The sequence below is a fragment of the Phyllosticta capitalensis genome, assembly GCF_038381095.1.
Source record: "Phyllosticta capitalensis strain CBS 128856 chromosome Unknown BKA78scaffold_5, whole genome shotgun sequence".
NCBI classification, from domain to species: Eukaryota; Fungi; Ascomycota; class Dothideomycetes; order Botryosphaeriales; family Phyllostictaceae; genus Phyllosticta; species Phyllosticta capitalensis.
The window spans coordinates 357,342-377,791 of NW_027117443.1; the positions used below are offsets into that span (position 1 = coordinate 357,342).

At 56.9% G+C, this 20,450-nt stretch overlaps 10 protein-coding genes and 1 non-coding gene across 11 annotated transcripts; 4 read left to right on the forward strand and 7 right to left on the reverse strand.

Annotated features, from left to right (window-relative positions):
• Positions 1-1,645: 1,645 nt before the first annotated feature.
• BKA78DRAFT_331327 (major facilitator superfamily domain-containing protein) lies at positions 1,646-3,899 on the forward strand (the record flags this gene model as incomplete). The annotated part of the gene is made up of 9 exons (XM_066889865.1): positions 1,646-1,870; positions 1,919-1,999; positions 2,049-2,104; positions 2,152-2,189; positions 2,240-2,341; positions 2,400-2,468; positions 2,628-2,658; positions 2,768-3,086; positions 3,279-3,899. The coding sequence occupies 9 exons, from the start codon at positions 1,646-1,648 to the stop codon at positions 3,897-3,899; spliced, it is 1,542 nt and encodes a 513-aa protein (XP_066743990.1).
• Positions 3,900-4,260: 361 nt separating this feature from the next.
• On the reverse strand, positions 4,261-5,616 carry BKA78DRAFT_129194 (uncharacterized protein). The gene is made up of 2 exons (XM_066882563.1): positions 5,401-5,616; positions 4,261-4,966 (listed from the first exon to the last, which is right to left on the reverse strand). Exons 1-2 carry the CDS (start codon positions 5,498-5,500, stop codon positions 4,509-4,511), a joined length of 558 nt encoding a protein of 185 aa, XP_066743991.1. The 5' UTR covers positions 5,501-5,616; the 3' UTR covers positions 4,261-4,508.
• BKA78DRAFT_129213 (uncharacterized protein) lies at positions 5,528-7,152 on the reverse strand. Its single transcript, XM_066882564.1, has one exon. The coding sequence runs from the start codon at positions 7,053-7,055 to the stop codon at positions 5,733-5,735; it is 1,323 nt and encodes a 440-aa protein (XP_066743992.1). The 5' UTR covers positions 7,056-7,152; the 3' UTR covers positions 5,528-5,732.
• BKA78DRAFT_129182 (uncharacterized protein) lies at positions 7,153-7,971 on the reverse strand. The gene has a single exon (XM_066882562.1). The coding sequence runs from the start codon at positions 7,754-7,756 to the stop codon at positions 7,250-7,252; it is 507 nt and encodes a 168-aa protein (XP_066743993.1). The 5' UTR covers positions 7,757-7,971; the 3' UTR covers positions 7,153-7,249.
• Positions 7,972-8,583: 612 nt separating this feature from the next.
• On the forward strand, positions 8,584-9,248 carry BKA78DRAFT_129255 (uncharacterized protein). Its single transcript, XM_066882565.1, has one exon. The coding sequence runs from the start codon at positions 8,768-8,770 to the stop codon at positions 9,212-9,214; it is 447 nt and encodes a 148-aa protein (XP_066743994.1). The 5' UTR covers positions 8,584-8,767; the 3' UTR covers positions 9,215-9,248.
• Positions 9,248-10,441, reverse strand: BKA78DRAFT_129165 (uncharacterized protein). Its single transcript, XM_066882561.1, has one exon. The coding sequence runs from the start codon at positions 10,257-10,259 to the stop codon at positions 9,282-9,284; it is 978 nt and encodes a 325-aa protein (XP_066743995.1). The 5' UTR covers positions 10,260-10,441; the 3' UTR covers positions 9,248-9,281.
• A 957-nt stretch (positions 10,442-11,398) lies between these two features.
• BKA78DRAFT_t111 lies at positions 11,399-11,480 on the reverse strand. The gene has a single exon. It is a non-coding gene; the product is annotated as a tRNA-Arg (tRNA).
• Positions 11,481-14,763: 3,283 nt separating this feature from the next.
• Positions 14,764-15,405, reverse strand: BKA78DRAFT_313406 (uncharacterized protein; the record flags this gene model as incomplete). Its single annotated transcript, XM_066888379.1, has 1 exon — positions 14,764-15,405. Exon 1 carries the CDS (start codon positions 15,281-15,283, stop codon positions 14,765-14,767), a length of 519 nt encoding a protein of 172 aa, XP_066743996.1. The 5' UTR covers positions 15,284-15,405.
• BKA78DRAFT_313407 (uncharacterized protein) lies at positions 15,370-16,478 on the forward strand. The gene is made up of 2 exons (XM_066888380.1): positions 15,370-15,639; positions 15,691-16,478. Exons 1-2 carry the CDS (start codon positions 15,379-15,381, stop codon positions 16,276-16,278), a joined length of 849 nt encoding a protein of 282 aa, XP_066743997.1. The 5' UTR covers positions 15,370-15,378; the 3' UTR covers positions 16,279-16,478.
• A 647-nt stretch (positions 16,479-17,125) lies between these two features.
• On the forward strand, positions 17,126-18,273 carry BKA78DRAFT_313408 (uncharacterized protein). The gene has a single exon (XM_066888381.1). The coding sequence runs from the start codon at positions 17,340-17,342 to the stop codon at positions 17,901-17,903; it is 564 nt and encodes a 187-aa protein (XP_066743998.1). The 5' UTR covers positions 17,126-17,339; the 3' UTR covers positions 17,904-18,273.
• A 1,148-nt stretch (positions 18,274-19,421) lies between these two features.
• On the reverse strand, positions 19,422-20,377 carry BKA78DRAFT_352537 (uncharacterized protein; the record flags this gene model as incomplete). The annotated part of the gene is made up of 4 exons (XM_066891370.1): positions 19,422-19,448; positions 19,593-19,674; positions 20,079-20,110; positions 20,285-20,377. 4 exons carry the CDS (start codon positions 20,375-20,377, stop codon positions 19,422-19,424), a joined length of 234 nt encoding a protein of 77 aa, XP_066743999.1.
• Positions 20,378-20,450: the final 73 nt, after the last annotated feature.

The window sequence follows — 20,450 nt, forward strand, 5'->3', positions numbered from 1 at the left end:
GTTCTGTAGTCTGGATGCATTGAAGCCGCATGACGCTCGTTTTGGACCTACAGTGAGAGACGGAGTCGCGAGCCAAGAGGGCAGTGCCTGGAGCGGTACCCTGGGTAGTGTGGAAACCGGAGAATTGGGTTAACTGAGAAGAGGAAAGGACGAAAGGAGGAGCCGGATCTAGGGAGGGTGGCGGACCCAAAACCAAACGCCACGATGTGCTGCGGTTGTTGAGATGGAATATGGATTCTCCAGCACAGGTGAAACGGTGGGCGAGCAAGCGAGAGGTACTGAGACGACTGGGCAGAGCTGGGCCCCAAAGTAATTAAGCAAAAGGAACAAAAACAGCCTCAATATTTTGTGCATCTAGGTACTGTAAGAACGGCAATGCCATGTCCGGCACGGCCTGAGCCGCTTGACCCGCCGTCAACAGTCGACCGAGAGTGCAGCGAGAGGCGACGGGCGGACGGAGTGGTAGTGTTTCGAATTTGGCTTGCGACGGATGGAACGGGAGGATTTGAAAACGTTGGAATGTTGAGGAGAGGCTCTGAGACGGGAGAAAGAGGCTTCTCGTGGATACTTTAGTTAGACAAGCGGAAGGACTTGAGGTTGGAGAAAAGGTTGTGGGGCATCTGGGCGCAGTCTTGTCGCACTTGAGTGGGAAACAAGGTTGGCCCGAGTCATGTAACCGACTGAGGCTCGCCGGCACGACTCGTATCGGGCGCCTTGTCCGCCCTGGACCTGGACTCTACCCGGTAAACCACCAAGTCTAAACTGTTCACCATCTTGGCTGCTTCGTCAACGTCGTATACTTCCGTTTGTTGACCATATATCCGTTGTTGGAGACCTGTTACTATCACGGCTGGAGCCATTGGTGACGGCACCTCGACACTCGACTCGATGACGTCCACCTACAATTCTTTCGCTCGCGTGCTTCGATTCGTCGGCTGAATCCGGATCATCGAATGGAGAAATGTTGACCGCTGGAAAGAGCTGGGACTGGGGCTGAGCTTGATAGGCAAAGCTGGCAATCGGATGAGGAACTGAAGCTTTGAAAAGCGCGGATAAGAGCACTCAAGCTGCTGCTATCCAATGGGAAAGAGTCCAAGTCCATCGTAACAAGAGGAAAAGATGCACTCAGACTCGACAAAAGATGCGGGGAGTATTCGAGTGATTGTACCTCGGAAGCTGGATATACCGTCGACAACACGCGCACGTCGACGTCGTCGGTTGCGTCAACTCCAAGCGAATGTCGTGATCAGGACGCCGCAGGGGGCAATTGTCGAAAAAACACCACGCTCCTCGTGCCAACACCAATCAGAGCCTCGCCCTCCTCACGACAATGCGCCGCTCCGTCATGCTGCCCTCAAACACCGCGTCGCTCGGTGGGCCGCAATGGAGAAAAGCTCCCTCGTCCGAGATGACCGTCCACAACGGCCACGGCATCCGGCTTGCGTTGTGGCAAGCACGCAATACGGCGCCCGCCTCCCATCTTTTTGCACTGGTGCATCGTGTCGTTGTAGCCGCCGTAGCTGTCAAAAAGAAATCGATCTTTTTGTTTCTTCAGTCCCCAGCTGCTGTGCTCGTTTCGTCGTGGTACCCCAGCCGGTCGATTCTCTCCCCCGCCAGACACTAGCCGGAACCGTGAGCCTGCATCATGGCCGCCGCCGCCAACGACTACAAGGCGCCGCTCGAGCACGCCGACCTCGAGAGGGCGTCGGCGAGCGAAAACTCGTCCGCCCTCGATGACAGCTACGAAGTGTTCAAGAAGACCGAGGGGCTCGAGTACGACGAGTCCGAGGCCAAGAAGGTGCTGCGCAAGATTGACATGCGCATCGTGCCCGTCCTCTTCATGACCTATCTGCTCCAGTACCTTGACAAGGTGTGTGTTGCCGAGTGTTTTTCAGTGGACAGGTACTGATGGGAGCAGAATGCCATCAACTATTCGAGCGTCTACGGTCTCAAGCAGGGGACGCATCTGCATGGCAATCAGTACTCGTGGCTCAACTCGGTACGCTCCCCCTCACCCAGCTCCTGGAGCATTCGACTGACTGTCACAGATCTTTTACTTTGGCTACCTCGTTGCGCAGTACCCGTCGGGGTACATTATGCAGAGGTGCGTCTCCTCGATAGACTGTCGTGCCGCAGCTGACGCCGTCGCAGGTTCCCCATTGGCAAGTTCCTGAGCTGGATCACCTTTGGTAAGTTGCGTGCCATTTCTGAGATTTCGACCACCAACGATGGACACCAGGCTGGGGAGTCATTCTCATCACGACGCCGGCGTGCTACAACTTCGCCGGCATCGCCGTCAACCGCTTCATGCTCGGGCTGGTCGAGGCCGCCATCAACCCAGGTATGTCCACATGTCCGTCTCCTCCGACGACCCGCCCCATTGCTGATGACAATGCCAGGCTTCGTGCTGGTCATGGGCCTGTGGTACACATCCGCAGAGCAGCCCCTGCGCCTGGAGGCCTACTACTGTAAGTGAAGAAGCCTCCGCCGCCGCGAAGCACCCTCCAACGCTCCAAGTGGGGATCTGGTCCATGCCGTTGTTTTGGTCTGGCAGGATCTGTAGCGGTCGAGCGGTTGAGTGGTCGGTCAGTCCTGGCTAACGTATTCCTTCCCCTGCTGCCGCGTAGGTACCAACGGAATCGCCACCATGGTCGGCGGGTACGTATCCACCTGTGCCCCTCCCTGCCCTCCCCTTTCCTCTATGCATCCACCCAATACCCAACACCCCTCCATCCTCTCACGCTCCCAGCTAACCCTCCCCCTGCAGACTCATCGGCTACGCCATCGGGCACATCACCACGGGCAGCCTCGCGCGGTGGCAATACGTCTTCATCATCTTCGGAGCCGTCAGCATCTTCTGGGGATGCATTTCCTTCTGCCTCCTCCCGGACCTCCCCTCATCGGCCAAATTCTTGACTGAGCGCGAGCGCGCCATCGCCGTCGACCGCGTCGCCGCTAACCGCCAGGGCGTCAAGAATGCCCATTTCAAGAAGGATCAGGCATGGCAGTGTGCGACTGATCCCAAGACGTGGATTTTGTTCATCATGGCCGTGGGCGCGCAGGTGCCGAACTCGGCCTTGACTAGTGTGAGTGTTTTCTTTTGTGTTTCGGGGGGTGGTTGGAAGAGCGCGTTGTTGGGGATGGCATGGCATGGGGATGCGCCTTTGAGTGCCCCTGAGACCCCCTGCCATCCACCTGTCGAGCTTTTCTCCTACTCCCCCCCCCCCCTACCCTCCCCCTCCCCTCCCCACCTGCTCTCCCTTACTAACACCCCCTAGTTCACATCCATCATCATCAAAACCTTCGGCTACTCGACCCTCGGGACGCAGTATCTCCAAATCCCGGGCGGCTTCGTACAATTCGCAGCCCTCCTGGGCGGCGGCATCATCTGCACACGCTTCCCCAACAGCCGGTGCATCACCATGATCACGGCCAACTGCATCTGCATCCTCGGCAGCGCCCTCCTCGTCGGACTCCCCGACACCAACAAGTGGGGCCGCCTCGTCGCGCTGTGGCTCTGCTTCTTCCAAGGTCTAGGTTTCAGCATGAGCCTCACCATGGTCAGCAGCAACGTGAGCGGGTACACCAAAAAACAGCTCACCGGCGCCGCCATCTTTACCGGGTACTGCGTCGGCAATATCATTGGCCCGCAGACTTTTAGGGATAGCGAGGCCCCCGGCTATCATAGCGCGTATGTGGCCATGTTGGTCGGCTATGTGGTTAAGCTGCTTAGTGTGGTCGCGCTGTATGCGTATATGTGGTGCAGTAATCGGAAGAGGGATCGCGAGGCGGCGGCGAGGGGGCCGGAAGAGGAGGAGGCGATGCGGAGGGAGGCGGTTGAGTTGGGCATGCGCGACGCGACCGAGTTGGAGAATCCGGGGTTCAGGTATACGTTGTAGGATGGAGGGAAGGTGGAGGCGCAGATGGTGGAGAGATACCCCCAGTGGAAGAAAAAGGAGATGGAATAGACTGTGATGATGGGCACGTCGACTGTCAAGACGAAGGGAAAAAAAAAAAAAAAGGAATGAGAAAGAGGGAGAGAAAGGGAGAGAGAGAATAAAGATGCAATGGCGACGCAAAACCAAGCTAGACTAGACTTTCCATACGACGATACGAAAGTGATTTGAGACCTTTCCTAGGGTACCTAACTGAAGCTGACGGCCATGTCAAACAAATTCGCCACATGGCCCCATCTCTCCCTCTTGCCCATCCATTATTCCCCTGATGCTCGTTCTGTGTCTTTGATGCCGGATGCAGCCAGCGCGAAATGTAGGCGCACGAATTGTACTTTTGTATGGACGAAATGAGTCAGACGGACATCAACACAGAGCGCAGCTGAGACTTGGGGCGAACTACACCTGACAAACACACTGCGCGCACGCTCGCACGGAATCATCACGCCATAGATAGATCGGCGGGACGGCACATCACGTATGGACGGATAGGGAAAGTCGGGTGTCCACCAGAGAGATGTATTTCGTCCGCGTCGTGATTGATATTGGGTTCAGCTACCTCTGTATGTGTGTATGTATGTAGATGTACGTATATACAATGGATGCAATTGTTGCGTCGCCACTACTGAGTGCGTGCTTTGCGTGCTGGGCCAACCACCACCACGCCCGCACGCCCACCAAACCCGCCAACGCCCTCCCTTCCCGCCAAGCCGTAGGGCGTTGATGGCGGTCGCGATGTGCTGCGCTCTGAGCCGAGCTGAGATGACCTGAGCTGAGCGCGCGACACAGCAGCCAATGTCGCGGCGCCGCCGAGGTGCAGCGGAGGTGTGCCAGTGTCGCGACGAGCAGCCAAGCATCGCAGAGCGGGCAGGCAGCTAGCACATCAACGACGCAGGTCGCTCGTCGCCACCAACCGACCAACCACGCGCGCATTCCACTGTCTGAGACGGTGACGGTGAGATGAGCGCGCTGTGCTGCGTTGTATTGTGTTGGCCGTGTGTGTCGAGCGAGCACTCAAGAAAAGAGCAAGAAGACGCCTCGATGTCGCAATCGCCCCGGACCCCAACCGTGCGGGAGAGCAGCCAGCCCGAGCACGCAACGCACGAGACATGACAACAGAGCTCCCGCCAGCCATTCGAGGACTCGATTCCTTCTCTTTCCTCATCTCTGCCTTTCTCTGCTCGATTGCGTCGGTCGCTTGTTGTCGTTTGTTTGCACGCCGTCTGTGCCGCGTTTGTTGACGCCGATGGTCTATGGCCTGCGAGCGCTCCCCTTTCTCGTCCGACGAGCGTCAATGTGCTGATGCCAGGCTGCCGTCGGGGCTCCGTCCGCTCGGCCAAAGGCCCGTCGACTGGTTGGTTGGCCAAGGAGATGCGGTGCTGCCTGCTTTGTATAAGACCGGTCGGTCGGGCGTCTCACTCGATGCCATCTCATCTCCCCCTTCATCGTCCTCTGCTGACTCGAATGCGCTCGTCAAACAGCGTGAGACGCCTGTTGTTTGTCGGCCGTTCGTTGCGTCGCCTCTTCAAACCATAGCCATCTTCCATCTCCAAATCGACACCGCAACACCACCACCATCCGTACACCTCCCTGTCGGCCCGCCGTCGAATACATCGAGACAGACAAGGAAACAAAGCACAAGGATCGAGAAGGAGATGGCATAACGGAATGAAATGTTGCCGGGATGGAATTTCAGATGGGCCAACCGAGTTGAATCGGCCTGTCACCTCACTCGCCAAGAGCAAGGGCCAAGATTGAGTCGTCCTGCGCGGTCGCTCTTCAGAACTGGTAGCGGTTGCAGCGGGCGACGCGTCTCGTAATGTCGCGGGCCGCGAGGCGCATCTGCAGCTGGCCCTCGTTGTACTCGCGCTTGAGCAGCAGCATCTCGCGCTTCTTGGCCTCGATGATGCGCTTGATGCGGTCCAGCTCGGCGTTCTGGCGCGGCGCGTCGGCGCGGCAGTTGGCCACGTACGGCGAGTGGTCCACCGCCCACTTTTCGTACCGCATCCAGTTCTTGTCGTCGACCGACATGGCCGACGCGTGGAGCAGGTCCGTCGACCAGTAGGCGGTGCCGCCGCCCGTCGACAGCAGCGCTTGCGACAACGCCCCCATGACCAGGTCCGCCATGACGGCTTGCTGCGCTTCAAAGATGAGAAAGATGGGGAATTGCTTGGCCTTGAAGCCACGCCCCGGGAAGAGCGAGTTTGCCACCGCCTCGACCAGGTTCATCAAAAACTTGGCCGAGGTGTGGGCGTCGTTGGACGACTCGCGGACGGCGTAGTTGCAAGTGTATCCCACGTCGACGAGCGGGAAGCGGAGCGGCTCCGACCACTCGTTGGTGGGCGTCTTGTCGAGGCGCGAGTGCAGCTTTTGGCAAAACATTTCGAGCTCGGCAATGCGCGCCTCGGACGGCGTGCTGTAGGGGTTCTCGTACGACGCCAGGTACTTGCGGCGGCCGGCCCGGGAGAGGTTTTCGTTCCACTTGTCGGGGTTCTTGTACGTGTCGACGGACAGGGCGAGCTCCCACTCGCTGGTGCGCGAGTAGCGACGCAGGGCCTCAATCACATCAAAGAGCTCGGTGGGGCTGGGGGATTGGTTCAGCTCGTCGACGAGGACGCGCTGGTAGATGCACGGCTGCGAGGCGGCCTGGGTTCGCAGACGCTGGACGGCCTCGACCGTGGCAGAGTCGTGCTCGGCGTCCCAGGCTAGGTTGCCATCGAGCAGGGCGTGGAGGATGCTGTTTTCGGTCGAGGTAAGAATGTCGTAGCAGATTTTGCTGACAGAAGGCACTTTGGAGCCGACGAGCGTGTCGCAACCGCGAGCAATGTCGCGGAGGAGCAGTTCAATCAGCTGGTCGTAGCCCTGCTTGAGGGCATTGACGTACTCCTCGCGGGTGCGGTCGCGGGGCTGGATGCTCTCAACGTGCAGAGGAGACGTCGGCCGCGTCGACTCGGCAGCCTCTGCTGCTTCTGCTGGCGACATGGAGTGGTTGGTGGTGTTTGATGCAACAACATAGCGGACGCTGCTAGACTGGAGCTCTGCTTCGTCTTCCTGCTCCGTCTCGGCCAACCGAGCCGAGTCGTGCTCCTCTGCTAACCGCATGCTGTACTCGAGCGTGTGGCAGGTCAAAACTACCACATGTTAGCACACTGATCAAGGTAGGCCACGTGATTTGGGTGATTTGTGGTGATTTTGATCTTCAGGGCCAAGTTGAAATTTGAAAAGTTTTGGGCGTGAAATTTGCAAATGACTTGGTTGAGACGCGAATTTTGAACTTACTCTGGGCATCGTCGGCGTCAAAGTGGGCGGGTTGCAAGCGGATGCGCTTTGCCGAGTTGTCGGATTGCATCGAGGCCTGGGTAGATAGCGAGTCGGAGGACCGCTGGCGCGATGAAGAGAGCGAGGCCATGCTGAGAGAGAAACCAGATGCGGTGGATTGGAGTCGAGGCGAGGAGATCAGGTATGCGGATAGGGGAGGATGAGTTGGTGGGCGGGATGCCGAGACGGGGGTGGGATGCGGTTGGGATGAGGGAGCTGAGCTGAGCTGGAGGCTGTCTCGGGCCCGTCTTGGGATGTTTCGACGAGGCGTGGGAGAAATCAACAAGAAGCAGAAAAGACGGACAGCACGGCGACGGGGACGGGGTTTCTATGGTGGTGGTTTGGGAGGAGGGTAGAGGTGGTGGTGGTGGAGGTGGAGCTTTGCGTAAGCGTCGCGGGGCCAGTGGCCAGAAGAGAGCAGCGCGCCGCCCCGAGTCAGCACTGGGACGTCGTCGTCCACACACAGACTGCATTGTAGTACCCATCACGCATCTCGACGGGAGTCCTGAAGCCTGTCGTCGCAGACTGCCTGCTTTGTTTGACCGGCTCGACGCGATCTTCACCGTCCGTCTCCCCGCATCACCGTCTGCGTCTTTTTTGTTGTTGCTTGTTTGCGCTGATCCGCCTGGATAGAATCCATTCCAGGCCACCACCAGCGTCCATCACGAGAGAGGAATGTTTTGATGGTGTGTGGATTTTTATACAAATGTACAGGAGACATGCCACTCCTCCTCTGCCAAAAGAACGTTTCCTCTAGCTCCAGCCCAGCGTCTTGAGACCATTCCGTGAACTCACCTCATCCCTATTCCATCCCTATCAGTTCGGTCCATCTGCGTCTTATCGGCGCGCATGCAGCGAGTGGCAGTTTTAGGGCTTCCCCTTTGCCGTCATGTGCATACTGATCTCCCCAGTGTGTTAACGCCGAGCTCTCCATTCGGCATCAACTTGGTCTGGCAATCTCGAAAGGAGGCCTCTATACGCAGTATGTGAACAACCAAAAGGGATGTTGTAGAATTGCCATCGTCTGACGAGGGATTGACTGGCCTCTCCATCCCTCTCGTTGCCATCTCGGCCGTCGTCGTCCCTTCTCTGGCGGCCTTGCATTGGGCGCTGGAGATGGTTACCTACCTCTACACCGCAAAAACGCTCTGCCTCTGGCCGGGCCTGTAACAGGATGCGCTCGGCTACCCCAAAAGAGCATTCATTTGCATCGTCGCGTAGGTGGGAACGTGCATACAGACATGTCGCCGGCTGGGGGTCGGGTCGTCATCAAACGAAACAACGCCATGCGTCATCGCCGTCTACAAAAATACTTTGATCAATGTCCGTCGGCTTCGACTTGCGGTGCGTGCGACAAGAGACTAGATTGGCTGACCGACGAGTGAGAGCATTTCGTGCCAGGGGCCATCCGATGTCCATCACCACCACCGCTGTAGCCAGCTTGCGATCAGCGCAGCAGCCCATCTCCAACAAGTTGCCATGCCCGTCGACGACACATGAACTCTCCTGCGTCATCCCCTCTGTCTCCTGGCTCTCCATGCGCTTCCCCGAGACATGGGCGTACGTCGTCCCCCACGTCGCAAACCACGTTGCTTCTTCTGTCTGCCGTGAACGATTCAAGGACGGTGGAATGTGTCGACAGACCACGGCGCTTGTGTTGTGTTGGCGACGGATGGACGGGTCGCTCCCTGCGTCGGCGTGTTCCGCTCCCTCCCGACCAGCCTACCGCCCTCGCTGTCCACTCCTCGTGCTCCACCAGTCGCTTTCCTGTTGTTCATCTTTCCTCCTCTCCATACGACACGCTAGACCCACGCGGTCCGGCCTCGACCATGTCCATCCGCTGCCCATCCTGTCCGCTGGCCTGCTTCCTTGTCCACCGTCCATCTCTCCGCCGCGCCGCCCTGTCTTCCGCTCCCCGCCCCATGCGCCGCGCCGCACCATGAAGCTCCCCGATCCATCATTTGATGGTAAACGCGGTCGATTGATTGGCGGACGGGGACGGACACCAACTCAGTCACTTTTTTTGGGCCTTTTGGTCGAGGGGGAACGGTGAAGAGGGGGACCGCGTGGCATGGCTTCCTGCTGCTCGTGATGCTCGTTGGTGTCGTTGGCCGTCGCTGCCGCTTCTTCGCGCGAGCGCGAGCGCGAGCGCTTCTTCTGCGTCGACCGGGCTTGAGTGGGCGGAGGGGGAAAGCGTGGTGCTGATGCCGCGCTGCTGGACTTGGATGCGGATGGCTGCTGCTGCTGCTGTTGCTGTGTCTGCTTCTTGTTCGACTGGGCCGCTGGCGGAACGACTGCGCGGCTCGCTGGCCGAGATGCTGTATTCAGCGAGGCCTTCTGCTTCTGTTGCTGCTGCTGCTGCTGCTGCTGCTGCGACGCGTACGACTGGCGAGGCGCAGAGACAGAAGCAGGACCAGCAAGAGGACGCTCACTCGTCATGGCGGCCATGAGGTCGGCCACCACGACCGTCTTTCCCGCCGCCTTTGCCTCCTCGTAGCCCGGGTCGCTCTCATTCGGGACAACGACGACGCCTCTGCGCTGCTGCCGACGTTGTTCCTCGCGCCGCGCCCTTTTCTCCAACTCCTCCTTCTCGTGCTGCTCGTCCTGCTCCTTCAGCTCTTGTTCTTTCTTTGCGAACTCTTCGTCCTGTTCCTCCATCTCACGCATAAACTGGGCGGCTTCCGCATCGGTCATGTTGTCGAAGAACTCACGGAGGCCCTTTCTGCGGGGCATGGTTGCGGCTGTGAGGGGAGCGAGGGCAGGCGGTTGCGTTGGCGGGAGGTTGGTGGAAGGATTGTGCGAAGGTGTGGAGGTGCGGGTGAGGTGTGATGTCGATGATGGCGAAAAGCGACGATGGGCGAAGAGGCGGGCTGATGAGCGAGAGCGAATGGGTCTGCGCGGGCTTGATGTTGTGGAGTGAAGAGGGCTGCCGGGCTGACGCGGTAGGCACCTGGAACTTGGTTCGCGGTGCCAGCAAGTCAGGTACATGTAGGTTGGTGGTGTGGGACGGATGGTGTGGAGGGAAAGCAGCCATGCTCCGACTCCAGACCCTATACCATCACACTGGAAAGGCACAGCAATGCCACAGGCACACTACGAAGCTGACAGCAAGCCATGTATTCCTCTCTCTTTCTAGACGCGTCTCTATCTTGTTGCTGCAATTTCTCTCCACCTCGCTCCATGGGCTGAGTCGGGGGATACCTACACACATGTAGCTGCTCGCAAGACGGACAGAACGCAATCTCAGCCCGTCATTGTGTTGGACGGCGTCTACATGTAAACAAGATTCTGACATCCCACGTCGACGAATCAAGAGCTGGGATAGGGGCATTTGGTGGTCGGACGTCTTGTTACTACCTAGGTGCATGAGTAGAACATGCACCTGTACAAGACATGCACGTGGCTTTTACACCTTTGTCGTCATCTTTTTCCTTCAATTTTCCCTTCCACCGACTTAGTCTCGTCGTTGATGCTCCTTGCCAAGCCCGCCTTCTTACTGTCGTCTTCTTCAGTCTCGATGCCAGCTTCGTTGTAGAGCCGCGACTGCCTTGACGCCCTCGCTGTCCCTCAGTGCCAAACAACAGTCGAACACTTACGACCTGCTCGTTCATCTGTCGATTGCGACGCCCCGCAAAACCTGGGTAGGCGTCGCGGCGGTGTGCTCGTAATTTTCCTCGAAAGGGGTCAAGTGCGTAAGCGATGGAGTCGTTTGCGATCTGTTGAATATCGCGGTTCAGAAGCACGAGAGATTTTGATGATTTTAGTTACCCTTTAAAGAACGATACTCACGCCCTACCGTCTACTTCAATGTCTCTCGCTGTCGTGTCGCCTGTCTGTCTCGCTGCATCTGTCCGAGCAGTCGATCCACGCCGCCCCATGCCCGCCCGCACCCAGTTCACACCTACACCTCAACTGACACCTAACTTATTCGTCGCTGGTCAACGCAGCTAAAACAGATGTTCCTCTCGACACTGGTGTTCCTCCGCCTTCGTTCCCGCCCTCCGCTCCGCCCCCGGGCCCCGCTCCGCCCAAAAAAGCCCCCAACCTCGCCCCTAGCCCCCCAAGACCCCCCAGACTCATAAAAAGACAAAAAATATATAAAATAGACCTTGAAAAGGCCAAAAAAGCGACCAGCATGGGACTCGAACCCACAACCTTGCCCTTTGGTCCTCGTAGGAGGGGCACGCGCTACCATTGCGCCAACCGGCCGATTTGGTTGATTTTTTTCTGGAATTTGCACTATATATAGTTCAGTTCCCGATTAGGTAAGGTGCGGGCCGAATGATTACCGAGGCCGAAGTCGTCCCGGAATGCCGCTTTGGGCTAAGCGCGGCGATCGCGCGTGTGTGGTAGGAGTTGGATTAAGGCGATGGGGTCGTTTTTGGGTCTTGTATGCGCTGGGAATGAACGGGAGCTGGAGATTTGAGGTTGCAGTCAGCAAGGCGGTTGATCGTTTGAGTTCGCGGTACTCTGCGGCGTGCCTGTGAGCTCCTTGGAGTGATTTAGTTCCTGCATCGCTAGCTTTAGCAACGCTTGGTTTATGTTCGAAGTCGGCGGGCTGCTCATGGACACGGCGTGGAAAGAATGAGACGGACTCGAACAGGCGTGAGCGTGGGACTCGGCGCGTGGTGTACGGTCTATCTCCTGGTGTCTTTCGTGAAGATGGCGCGTCTGTTGCCGTCGTGGTGTGGATGGATTTTGGTGAGCTTGGATTAGTGCAGACTTAGAGCAATGCACGATGTAAAGCACAATCGAGGGGACTCACAGCGGATAGCGGGTAGCGTGTTGTGCGTCCAATGCGCGTTCTGCCGGTGTTGGTTTTAGCTCAACTCTTGTTATGGTGCCGGGGCTGTTTAGTTTCGTACTGTTGCGGTATTCCGGTGTGTTGGTCGATAGAGGGCTCCGGGCCCCGAATCTTGGTAAGGCTTGTAGTGAGTTGATCTTTTCACTCTTCTCTAATTTCTCTGGGTAGACTAGAGCTTCGGGGGGCTCGTAGTGGATCTCGATCAGAGAGTACCTCGCTCTTGAGCACGTTGCCAACCTGGCTTGGGGAAAATGTTGTTCAATGAAAATTGTGGAAAATCCGGATCGAGAGCTTCAATGCGCAGGTGATTGATCAGATGATAAGTTCAATGCGACAGTAATTCTGCTTTGGTAGCAGTGAGCAGACTCGTGAATAAGGCAATAACGGTTGACGTCAGGACGTGACACGATCATGAACCAGTCTCGCGCGCTTTCCCGCCCAACTCCAACCATCTTCCAACACCATACGCGCCGAACACCATCAACTACAGCAATGCCTTTGCTATTGCCGCTGCCAATCAGAGCGACGCGAGAAACCTGCCGGTCAGAAATGCATCTTGTGGCGCCGAACTTCGGACTGCCTTTGATGGGACCGGGAATTCGACGATCAACACCTCCGTTCAACCCTTTCACGCCTTTCGCGTGTCCATCGTGAGCAAAGCCCGAGCAAGAATTTTCACATGGAAGCCGGCCACGCAGCGCGTCTTATTGGCCCAGCCATGAGGTTGCCCTAGGTTTAGTAGCGCGCAGCTTCATCATGCATCCCGCTGAGCAAACGAGCGGATATCGCAAGAAGAATGAGAAAGAGATGAATTCACTGCATCGCCGCGCATGCATAGTAGACAGCACCGAGCAGATCATCGACATTCAATCGACTCATCAACCGTGACGGCTGTAGCCGAGCAACGCGGCTGTCCCAGATGACGTAGCAACGCCGCCTCGCTGGTTCACCAATACAATTCCCTGGAGAGCACACCTGCCTCTGTCTGGCCAAACGTCGAGCCCCGGATTTGCGCAGGCAAGCCGAATTGCCGGGACCAATCATCTCAGGAGAACGGCAGGAACAAACCCAACACAGTTCCCCACCTCCTTCTCGGACCCCTTGAGCGACCATGAAAGAGATTCTGCCGTGGGGACTGGTATCCAAGAGGCCAATCTGGAACGGATTACGCCAAGGGGGTGTTCTGATACATATCACGACATACACGGCCTGGACCAGCCCAAACACACCTCCTTGAGAGGACCTCCGCCGTTTTGGCCGACTAGAGAGGATCCGAGACACCCGTCTGAGGAAATTCCCGTTGTTTGCGCTGCCGACCGAATGACTATCCGGAGACGTTCAAAGGGATACATGGCCGTTGTGCCTCGGTCAATCCTTTCGCGGCGCCCTATGCCCGAAGCGGCAAAGCAACAACAACACGGTCGTGGGGTCGTGTTTTGCAAGCAGACATGGCGTCGCCAGCTCTCGTAACAGAACCGCCATTTTGCGGTTGCCACGACCCTCGAGCAGCATCTTTGCAGCGGAACCTTGGTCGAGGTCAGCAACGGCCATGTTGAAGCAGCGTAAGCTCGCTGAAACGGGTGCACTACTCGCGGCCTAATCATTAGACGCGACTAGAAACGGCCTCACAAATCCAGGGAGTAGTGGTCCAACCAGTCCCGACGACGTCAATGGTCATATGAGGTCGTAGACATGTGCTTGATTGTGATATATTTTCAGAGCATTCCCCCGACTCGCGCGCAGCACCCCTCATTCCAGCAGTCCTAAATGCCAACTCCGCCTGGAGCGGTTGCGCGCCTGGTCAATCACTTTCATGACGAATCCCGCCATGTCGGTTCCGTTTATGCTTCCCATGACACAACAACAGGCACTCCAACAGCAAACACTCTTCGCCCAGCCAAACCCCTTCTTGCAGGCCACCTATCTTGTGCCGGTCCAAGTCCCGTTGGATCCACGGCAGCAATTCCAACAGCAGCAGCAGGCCCAGCAACAACTAGCAAATACAATTCGTGGTCACCAGCTGCAACTGCAACTTCAGCAACGCACTCAGCAAGACCTCCAGCACCAGCTTCTCAGGGAACAGAAGAAAAAGGAGTTCAGGTTTGAGTTTTTCCAGAAGGTTGACGAGGCTCAACTCGAGGAGCTGCGCGCAGAGAGATCCTCTCGCCCTCTGACTATATACCCACCGCCTGCAGTTCAGTCTCGTCCTCGTTACCATGGCCGAAATTCGTCAATCAGCTCGGCCCATTCCAGCCGCAGTCATGGCACCTTCTACTCGCCCTCGACCTCGCAATCGCAGTCGATGCAGGGAAGCCCGAGGACGTCGAGCGCACTTTCGGGCCATGTCTTCCCCGACATGCAGAGACTGAGCCTCGCATCCCAAGCGTCCTCCCAGTCGCTGGGACCCTCCTACTCCCAAAGACGCCCGAGCGTCGCGCCATTCCAATGTGCCATGTACGACCCAAATAACCCAGAGGGATGCAAGCACCACACAGTCCGAACAGCGCTCGGGACCGATGTCAGCGTCAATTGCAAGACCTTCGCCTTGAATACCGGTATCACTGCGTCTCGATATAATCCCCGCGGTATCACACCGTCTCGATATCATTCCCGCGACACTCCGACCCCTGTGCGCAGCCAGGCCGATGTCGACACTCGAGAGGTTGAAGCTGCCATTCGAATTTACATCTCACAACTCGCCCTTGCCATTTGGCACCAGTCCTTGCCCGGTGCGTCCCGGCAAGATCCCGCTATCAAGGATGTCGACAACCGGCTCGTCTCCGCAGTGCTGGATCTGTGGCTTGTCACCGAGCGCAAATTCAATTTTCGACACAATTTCGTGCCCTACGGCAGTACATTGAGTGGTGAAGACGGAGGGAAAGGACAGGGAGCAACGTTTTTCTTCGAGCTGGGCGACTCGACGCTGAGATGGGAGGTCGAGTCGTTTGCAGAGACGCAGAAGGCGCAGCTGGAGAGGGAAATGTATGCGCCCAAGAGCATCACGAAGGAATGGATCCAACGGCCAGTCGTAGGTCTTGCAGCGGGTGGGAAAAACGGCGCAGGCCCCAGGAGCGGCGGCGGTCCCATCAAGCTGCAAACCACGCTGTTCAAGCGCACCTTCATCTTCCTGGACGCGATCGAAGACTTTAGGAAGACCATCTCCAATCGCCCGGCGACGGGGAGGTTCCGACTCGTCGACACGTCGCATCAAGAGCTGACCAGGGCTTGGGGCTATCAGTCTTTGGATCAAGTCCGCAGCTCAGGCCGCTTCCAAGGATGTCTCCAGTGCGACAAGCGTACTCGATGCGGGGTGGTGAGGCATCCGCAGACGGCAGACTGGGTCTGCAGCGGCTGCTTCCAATACGCAGATCCAAACAAGCCGCAAGAACTGGAGTGGTCGCGCAAGGAGTCCGTCTGGAGATGCGATACATCCCGCATCTCGTTCCCATCTGGCATTCAATGCGGTTGCCTGTTCCATCAGCGCGCGCGTCTCCAGTCTCTTCAGCGCGAGGTTGCTACCAAACCCCAGAAGCCGGAGAGATCCAGGCCGACAGAGGCCCTGATGTATGAAGTTCCCGTCCCTTTCACGATACACGCCGCTGACAGCCCCAGTAGTCGAAAGGAGGCCATGCCCGCGCGAGCTGCGCCTTTGGACAGGCACGAGCGACCGTCGGTGCGCTTCGACGAGCGCATCAAGCAGATGGGCCAGCGATCCGCGACGCCGTGTCCTGCGGCCCTCAACGAGCCGACGCCAGCAATCAAGAAGCGCCCGTCGCCGCACCGATGGCCTCGGTCCATCCTGCGGTTCAACAGCGTCATGAAGACGACGGTCGAAGAAGAGTCGTCGGACACTGGCTCGTCGGGGGCCACCAGCGTCGATGCTACCTTCGGGAGCGGCGCCAGCAAAGGCTCCTCCACCCCTCCCTCCTCGCGGACCTCGAGCGACGAGGATGCTATACCCAGGCCTTCTTGATTTGCTGCCTGCCTGTCGCTTATGAGGTTTTGGCAACTCTACTTTCATCCAGTCGTTTCGGTCTGCTATGCTCTCCCGGCTCTGGCGATGACTTATTGATTTGGGCGTTTGAAAGAAGGTCGGCGAGGAAGACTAAGACGAAGAAGAAGCAAAAAAAGAAACCGCTCGCTGCAGTCTCAATCGTTCCGTGGTGTGCCTTTCATCCTCCTCATCACTCTCGCTTGCCATGACGCTCTCGCTCTCAATCGCAAGATACCTCTCGTTGGATAGATACCACTCGCTTCTCCCCAATTGCTTTTTACTTCTCACGATCGCTGGTTGTATTGCAGGGAAGAAAGAACGGAAAGACGGGAATTTTCGGGTGTGGATACTGCACTTCACACTTCGCGCCACTAGCTAGATTGTCACGTTCTATGAAATAAATGCAGATGTTGCGTAACGATTCATGTGCATTTTCAGCTAACAGAGTAATGTAGAGATTATAATCGGACGTCAAGACAACAGGGCGCCGACGAAATGAGCAGGCAGGCAGGCAGGTAGCAGGAAATCACGGCCGACGTGCCTTACCTATCTTTGTGGGCGCCCCTGGACTGTTTATTCCAACTGTTTACCGTCTGTCCCTGCGTCTACTTGTCTATACCCTGCCTGACGTGGTGGTGTGCATGTCCTAGCTTGTGTGACTGTACTGTACGTCTTGAGACTACGTCATCAATCAGTCAATTGGTAACCAATTGAAAGATGAAGTCAGATTCTACCTTTGAGTCTCATAAGTGTTTGGAATCCAAGTTTAGGCTTTAAGAACTACCTCTTATCTGGAACTGCGAAGTACTGTAGTAGTAGCAGTGCTTTAGAGAGTTTCTAGGCTCCTGTTTATACTAGCCCTACTTGTATACAGAGCCTAACTATACCTATGAAATACGTTTAGCTAAGTAGGATGATGTCAAGATCTTAACTCAGGTAGTCACAATCTGTAAATGTGGAATTTTTTTAAACCCGAAAAAATTTGAATTCTAAAGCTGAATTCGAATTTTGTCCAATCAATCAATCAATCAACTAGGAATTCACAGACAACACAGCCAGCCACTCAGCCAACCAACCGGCCGTCCTTTCACTCATACTCTAGCATGCCGTACAACTACGCTCCCCAAGCCTCGGCCGCTCTCCATCCTCTGCCATCTAAGGCTCGGATATCTGCCCACCTGCCTTCTCGTCGATCCCCTTCCGAAGGTCAGACCAAGAAAAAGCAGCTGGGTAGAAGCGCCGTAGAGCAGTGGAAAGTCTCCAAGTAAATATGTATGTATACAGGGAGCATCCAAGCGCCTTCCGCATTCAATCCTGGAGTCAACCAAGTCCTTTCCGAAGAGTTAGAAGGAGTATTCGTAGCTACGTGTGCCACGGACTTTTGCTACCAGGGGAGTGTTGGGCCGTCATTGAATGGCAACGCGTCCCTTGGTTCCCTCACAACTCTCCCAGCAGATATAACAGCCACGCTGCCCACGCCTTCTCTCTCCCTTTTCCATCACCTCGCTGCCCTTCACCTCCCTATACAATATGGAGTCCCCGGATCTCGAACACGGACCTCCTGCGTACTCAAAACTCCCACCACAATCGCCACCACCGTCTAAATCCACATCGAAAAGTGCCGAAGTCGATTCCGACGACACTCCGCCCTCTGAGCACAACCGCCAAAATTCACGTCCAGAACCACTCCTCCGCCACCATCGTCGGCGGTATGAGGCGAGATCGCGGAAGCGCGCCCACTCGCACCAACCCACCTCACCATCCGGGTTCTCCCTCATCGACTGCATCCGGATCAACCTCATGGTCCTCGTTGTTGTCGTGTTCGCCACTGTAAACACGCTTTTGCTCGCGTGCGACCCGCAGCACGTCGACTTTTGCCTCCTCAACGTCGCCCTCGCGGGCTCGTCGGCGTTGGTGCTGTGCGGGGTCAACTTTTGCCTCTTCAGGGGCCAAAGGCCGCGGCGGGAGGCGGTGTCGATGCTTTTTTACCTTTTTCTTGTGCTTCTTTATGGGCTTGCGGCTGGGTTGTTTGCGAGGTGAGTACCGCTCTATTGCTGCACTTCTTGTCCAGACTTATCTCATGTTTTAGGCACGTTAGGAGGCTGCAAAACTTGCCGTCGGCGCATGACAGCTCCCGATACGCCCGCCTCTGAAGCGAGCGAGCTTCGTTGATGCAGCCAGAGGCCAACATCAGCACCGAGAGCGGCTGGGCGCGAGGCCTGGTAGCTAGAGCGTGGCACACAACCAACCACGAATGCTCCCTGTGACCCTGCGTAAAGGACTTGGTCAGTTCTAGTTTCAAGCAGGGTCTGTCTGGGCCTTGAAATGCTCCATGGACGCACGCGCTTTGAAGATGGAAAATTTTCCATGTGTCCGTGGTCGCGCTTTTGAATGCTCTCTGCTTGCGATGGCTCGGTTTCTTCCCTGTTTGCCACGGATTTTGCTACCATGCCTCGGTAGGCTACGGAGGTCTCACCGTTGTCTGCCTGTTAAATACGAACGCGCTCGTCTACGAGACGGATGGACGGATGGGACAGAGAAAGGTGCGAGGACGGGACGCTCGGTGTGGCTTGACATGGCAAGGCATGGCACGGCAACAACGACGACAGCAGCAGCTGCTACTGCTCCTGCGACTGTAAATATCAGCATAGTAGTGATGGATAGGAGGATGAATGGACAGATATACTGCACACGGACGTCGACAGCCCAAACACACAGCCCGACCTCCGTTTCCTCAAAACACCGCCGACAGTCGTCCTTTGCCGTTGAGGGTATGAGGAGTCATCGTTAGTGTCCTCAGGATTGCGAAACAGTGCAGCCTTGAGATCGACAGCAAACCATGTTGCTCCATGCCATCAATCAGTTGGCGGAGCCGCTTCATCAGCGCCTGGTCACAAGGTGTGTATGTGTGTAATTTGGCAGCCGCTGTCCTCTTGTGCGATTTCGTCGGTGCGGGATGTGGTTCTTGAGTCGGATGGATTGATTTGAATTGGAAACCGTAAGCCAGAAAAGAACAACAAACTCCAGACACCCCATCCCATACCGTATCCGGGTCAGTGTCCGTCCCATCTGACCCGCGAAGAAAGAGATAGAGAAGGAAAAGATGAGAATGTCGCTGTGCGTAGGGAGGTGCTGAAGCCGTGCACGGGCGGTTTGTCCGTCCATTCGCCCATCCGTCCGTACCTACGCCGAAACCAACGCCAATTCCAACGCCAAAGTGCTGATGCCGGCATCCCAGAGCTGTCTACCTGCGCCTTGCTCTGCCTGGCTTTTTCTTTCGTTTCGTCTCTTTCTCATGAAGACGCAGTAGCAGTAGCAGACGACAGGCTGATCGTAATCGAACGTAACCACCTCATCCCTTGAACTTGTTCAGCGTCTTCTGTTGAGCAGTCAGCCAGCCAGTCAGTCATCAGTCGGCCAATCGATCGACCACGCCCAAGCCCACGACCATCGCCATATCCATCCCACCCACATCGACCAATCCAAGCTTGATAAACAATGGCACACGTGTGCATGTACGTACCTCTCTAACCTTGCGCACCGCCGCAGCGCTGATCTGCCGCTCGCCGGCCGCTTTGGACGACGTGCTTGCTTCGCGGATGAGTCTGTGTGGGGGGCATGTTAGCGTTGTGTTCGCTATGTGTGTGTTGATGAATGCAATAAGTGCTACGACCACCACTGTCCAACAGTGGAGAGCGCTGGCCAGCCAGTGGCGCACGGGAGAGTTTTTGCCGCTCTGGTGGGGGAGGACAAGGGGGTGGAGAGGGACGAGATGGACGGCCATGGGCGAGGGACGTAGGCAGGGTAGAGGTCGCTCGCGGCGTCGCGTCTGGCCAGGGAAGCCGTCCAGCTTGCCAGACTGCCTGCCCGCCCATGCCGAGTAGTTGGAGGTGTGGGGATGTAGGCAGAGAAGCAAGCCAGATAGCCACCTCGACTCCTCTCCCATCCTCCCCACTCCCCTCCCTAAGCCCCAGCAACCGCTCCAACACGAAAAACCCAACACACTTACTCTTCAAGAAACAAGACATAGTCGAGAAAAATCTGTCACCCGAATCAACATCATCACGTCAGCCAGCGCCCACATCATTCTGTTCAAACAATCTAGGTGGGTGAGTGGGTGGAAGGTGAGGTTGGTAGAACCAAGAGGGCGCAAGAGAAAGAGAGGAAAAGGCGACACCACCACCACCACCACCACCACCACCACCACGCACTCACCATGACATCAGCATTCTTGCTCAGCGGCCGGTTGCTGTGCGCCTTGACGATGCGCTTGACGGTTGCGCGCGGGTACGGCGTCGAGGGCGCCATTGGGGGCGAGCGGGCTGGCGAGCTGGCGGGCGATGGAGAGGATTGCACGAGCGGGTGGATGTGTAGGTACGTT